Below are 4,471 nucleotides of genomic sequence, written 5' to 3'. Positions count from 1 at the left end.
GCCCTACTCCATCGGCATCCGAGGTATTTTATTTCATAGAATAACCGATTTGGGAAAATATAAAAATATTGCACCCTTTCTCTTATTCAAATCTTTAACAAATCTTTGATGACTATCCTGACATCACACAGGCACTGTGCTAGGAAAACTTTAGAAATCTACCAGAAAGCATAAGTTGTCGTAAAAAGTGAATTACAAACATGTGTGAGTTGAAAACAACTACAATTTAGGTGTAAATCTAGTAATTTTTAAAATATTAACAAACATTACTTACGTGTAGAGAGGAATGTATTTGCTTCGAGAACTTGGACTCACACTGAGAAAAAGAGAAAACATGGGCAACTGCGTTATTCACATCAACTTAAGAAACATCAAGGTACTGCAGTCTTCCTCTTACTGAAGTAACAGCAAAGGCTTCAGAGACATCGTGTAGGAATTGGCCTCCAAAAGTGTGGAATTTTAAACAGAAAGGATTTCAAGATGTAGTTTTAAGTGAAGATCCAAACCAGAGAACAAACGACCCCAAGCTCACACGGACACACACGTCTGTTGACTCTCGTGATTTGAGCTCTGCCTCAGCCCTCTCCTCGTGGGCTGTTCTTTGGCTGCATACTTCCTCAGGGATTGGATGTGCCGTAGCCGGCAAAGCTGGCGCTCCTGTTTTCTTAAACACACACACTTCCCACACTTGAGCGGTTCTGGGAGACCATCAGTCTCCCCTCCACGGTGCAGATGAAGCAGCCACAGCCACAGTTCGGTCGCTTCCACGAGATCCCAGCGTGACAGCGGTCCCAGGGGCTGCTTTCCCTGCTCCAGCCCTAGAACCAGCCGTTTCTCCAAGGATCTCAATTTCTTGTATTGGAGCAAAAACCAACATCTGGATGCCAGATGTGCTTGTGGCTGCAGGGCTGTCCCTCTCCTGGCTCTCTCAGTGGATGTACATGGACGTACGTACCTGTGTATATCTGTAGACATGTTTGTATCTATTCTCTGTGTATCTGCTGAACATGCGTTCAGAGGATATCTCCTTGTGTAATACAGCACCCCGGCGTTCATTTGTGGCCTACTCATTTGTAATTTCTTTCTCTGATCCTGTGAAACCTGCCTCCCGCTACCTACCAAATATTCACTTTTTTGTTCAAAGCTAGTAGACACATGAACTAATTTTTGGAATTGCCACACCATTTCCCAGTGAGGAACACATTTACAAGCTGGAGTATGATGCTTATTTATACAGAGCTCTTTTTGTCTTTAGCATTAAAGTATTCAGTCAAAATCCCGTGTCCGGGTTTGTTTATGACCGCTCCTTTCCCCCCATCCACCTAAGGGTAGTTATGTCATTTATCTATAACGCAGATTCATTTGTGACAACCTGCATTCATCCTGGATTCCCCAACATCCTGACATTCACTTGTTTGTTTATTTTTCACTTGGCATTCGGTACAGTTTCTTCCTCGTGGCGTCTAGTGCTATGGGTGTGACAAATGCAGGGTCATGTGGCCCCAACCTCGGAACCATACACAACAGTTCCATCACCCGAAAGGTCCCCTCATAGGCTCTTTGTACGCAACCCTTTCCATCTCTCCCAGCTCCTGGCAACCACTGGTGTATTCCCGCCCATGTAGCTTTGCCTTTGCCAGAATGTCATACAACGGAATCAGACGCTATGTGACCTTGTGGGTCTGGCTGCTTTCATTGAGCAAAATCCATTGACAAGTCCACCATGCTGTTGTGCGTTGCGTTGGTTCTTTTTCATTGCTGACTTGTGTCGACTGCATGGGGGATACTCCGGTATGTTTATCCAGTGCATGTTTTTCCATTCAGGGGTTGAAAGATATCTTGGTTGTTCCTTGGTTTTGGAGATATGAATAAAGCTGATACAAACATTTGCATGTAAATGTTTGTGTGGGCTCCTGGGAGGAACATTTGCATAGGGGAAGGCTCTATGGTGAGCAGTAATCTCAGGAGTGCTGAGATGTGGCTGTTGGCTGTACTGAGACACATAGCTCTTAATTCATCAGATAATTTACCACTAAAAAATAAATGCAATGGATCCATATAAACTGGAAAAAAACTTTATCATCTGGGTGAGCTATTTGCTATTTTACTAGATAATATTTAAATAAAAAGATGCTAGTAAAGTTTTGCATTAGCATTCACATAATATTAAGAGTTTATACCAATAATTTATATTTTTATTCTCAGATATTTGAATGGGTTTATCAACAATTTCAGCTTGTATTTACAAGGATCTTATATTTTTTGAGTGTTTTAATATTTTATTTAAATTATTACCATTCAATTTACACATTGGAAGCTATGTTTATATTGGGGTATTTTACACATTTGTCAAAAACATCTTTTAAATAATATTATTAAAAATTTTACACATTATTTTAAGAATATGGCTCAATAAATCTAAGTTTGCTGATAAGACAGTATTTTTCTGAATATCACCCCTATTTACAATTCCAGATCCAGCATTTAAACTTGATTACAATTTTCCATATTTCCACTCATTATTCTTTTTTCTTCTAATAATAAACAATTATTTTTAACAGGTAATTTATACTGGTTTTATTCAAGTGGTGCAATTTTAAAAGATTTGGAACATGTTATCTATGATATTGTTTTTCATAACTGAAATTTATCCAAAACTCTCATTAATTTTGCTGACTAAGGCTAAATATTTCCTCTACTTTGCAACTACTTGTGGATTTGGTAAATATAAAATTAAATGTACAAGGTGCTCCCCGGAGGACGTCCCCCTCACCCCTCTCCCACCATGGGCTAGGTCACTGGGTTCTTAACCATAAGCATGTGATATAGTAGAAAATGTAGTGATAAGAACATTGGGAGATAAAACTTACAAATTAATTGGTTTGACCGGTGTCAAGAAAGATCTTGTTTGAAATCTGTCCCAGAGTCCACCAACCATCTAAAATCATCAAAATGAATGACAGACAGTTAATGAACAAGTTNTCATTTATTTTTCTTGTTCTTTTGTTGTTTTTAGTTTTATATCCCACATATCAGTGAAATCATATGGTTCTCGACTTTTTCTATTTCGCTCAGCATTATAATCTAAAGATCCATCCATTTTGTCGCAAATGGCAGTATTTCATCTTTTCTTATGGCAGAGTAGTATTCCATTGTGTATATATACCACACCTTCTTTATCCAATCATCTATCGAAGGACACTTTGGTTGTTTCCATGTCTTGGCTACTGTGAATAAAGCTGTAATGAACATTGGAGCACATATATCTTTACGGATAAATGTTTTCAGAGTTTTTGGGTAGATACCCAGGAGAGGGGTTGCTGGGTTATATGGTAATTCTATTCTTAATTTTTTGAGGACCCTCCACACTGCGTCCCATAGCTGCTGCACCAATCTGCATTCCCACCAACAGTGTATGAGGGTTCCTTTTTCTCCACAACCTCACCAGCACTTGTTGTTTGTGGATTTATTGATGATAGCCATTCTGACAGGAGTGAGGTGCTATCTCATTGTGGTTTTCATTTGCATTTCTCTGATGATTAGTGACATTGAACATCTTTTCATATGTCTATTGGCCATCTGTGTGTCCTCTTTGGAGAAATGTCTATTCAGGTCCCCTGCCCATTTTTTAACAGGATTCTTTGTTTTTTTGTTGTTGAGTTGTTTGAGTTCCTTATAGTTTGAATCCTAGCCCCTTATTGGAGGTGTTGTTTGCAAATATCTTCTCCCATTCGGTTGGTTGCCTCTTTATTTATTTTTTTGATGGTTTCTTTTGCTGTGCAGAAGCTTTTTAGTTTGATATACTCCCATTCATTTATTTTAGCTTTTACCTCCCTTTTTTTTAAACAGAAAACAATTAACATTTAAAATACTGTCGCGATTCACACTATGGCTTTGCATGAAATCTTCTGCAAGTCTATCTGTCGTTACAGACACCGATGGTACCATATCCCCGACGGTTAGTGACTCAGTAGCATGCTGAAAAGAGCACAGGGCCTCAGCTTACAGCAGTGTGTCCTGTGAATCCTGGGACACACTCAGTATTCCCACTGGTAGAAGCAAATATGTGTCCATATCAAGGCACCCAGGGTAGTCAGTGCCTAAAACTGTAACCTTCTTTTTGACAATCTACAGTTCTTTCAAGAAGCAGGTGTCTTTCTTCTTAAGCTATGTTCACTAGCGGGCCATTTTGGGTTCCTTAATTACTAACAAAGACCGTCGCCACGTTTCATCCTTAATGATAAAGGAAGGGGTAACTATGAGAGGAACTCACCGACTTGGGTTCGTGGGAAGAACTGTCGAGCTCCGAGGCTTGGCCAGAGATGTGAGGTCCCCAAAGGGGTTGTCAATGTCATCAGCATCTGTGGACTGCACATAACCACTGTCGGGGTGAAAAGAAAAGACGACATATGTCTTCTCATACGAAACAGAGAAGAGCTAGGTAAACAATGTCCTGACTTCCAAAAGGAAT

The 4,471-nt window shown here is 39.7% G+C and overlaps 2 protein-coding genes across 2 annotated transcripts in view; one reads left to right on the top strand and one right to left on the bottom strand.

Moving 5' to 3' along the window:
* ZPBP (zona pellucida binding protein) overlaps positions 1-4,471 on the top strand; it is a 314,051-nt gene that overhangs the window by 237,469 nt on the left and 72,111 nt on the right. The gene's annotated exons all lie outside the window — the stretch shown is intronic.
* The window catches only part of SPMIP7 (sperm microtubule inner protein 7), a 45,618-nt gene that overhangs the window by 27,725 nt on the left and 13,422 nt on the right, over positions 1-4,471 (bottom strand). Inside the window, exons 5-6 of the mRNA XM_019652967.1 lie at positions 2,871-2,938; positions 275-316 (exon numbers count right to left, since the gene is read on the bottom strand). Of these exons, the coding sequence (XP_019508512.1) occupies positions 275-316; positions 2,871-2,938 (110 nt within the window). The remainder of the gene's footprint in view (positions 1-274; positions 317-2,870; positions 2,939-4,471) is intronic.

The sequence above is a fragment of the Hipposideros armiger genome, unplaced genomic scaffold (genome assembly GCF_001890085.2).
Source record: "Hipposideros armiger isolate ML-2016 unplaced genomic scaffold, ASM189008v1 scaffold_191, whole genome shotgun sequence".
In the NCBI taxonomy this organism is placed as follows: Eukaryota; Metazoa; Chordata; class Mammalia; order Chiroptera; family Hipposideridae; genus Hipposideros; species Hipposideros armiger.
The sequence above is the reverse complement of the archived record's forward strand: the minus strand, read 5'-3'. Positions and strand labels throughout refer to the sequence as shown.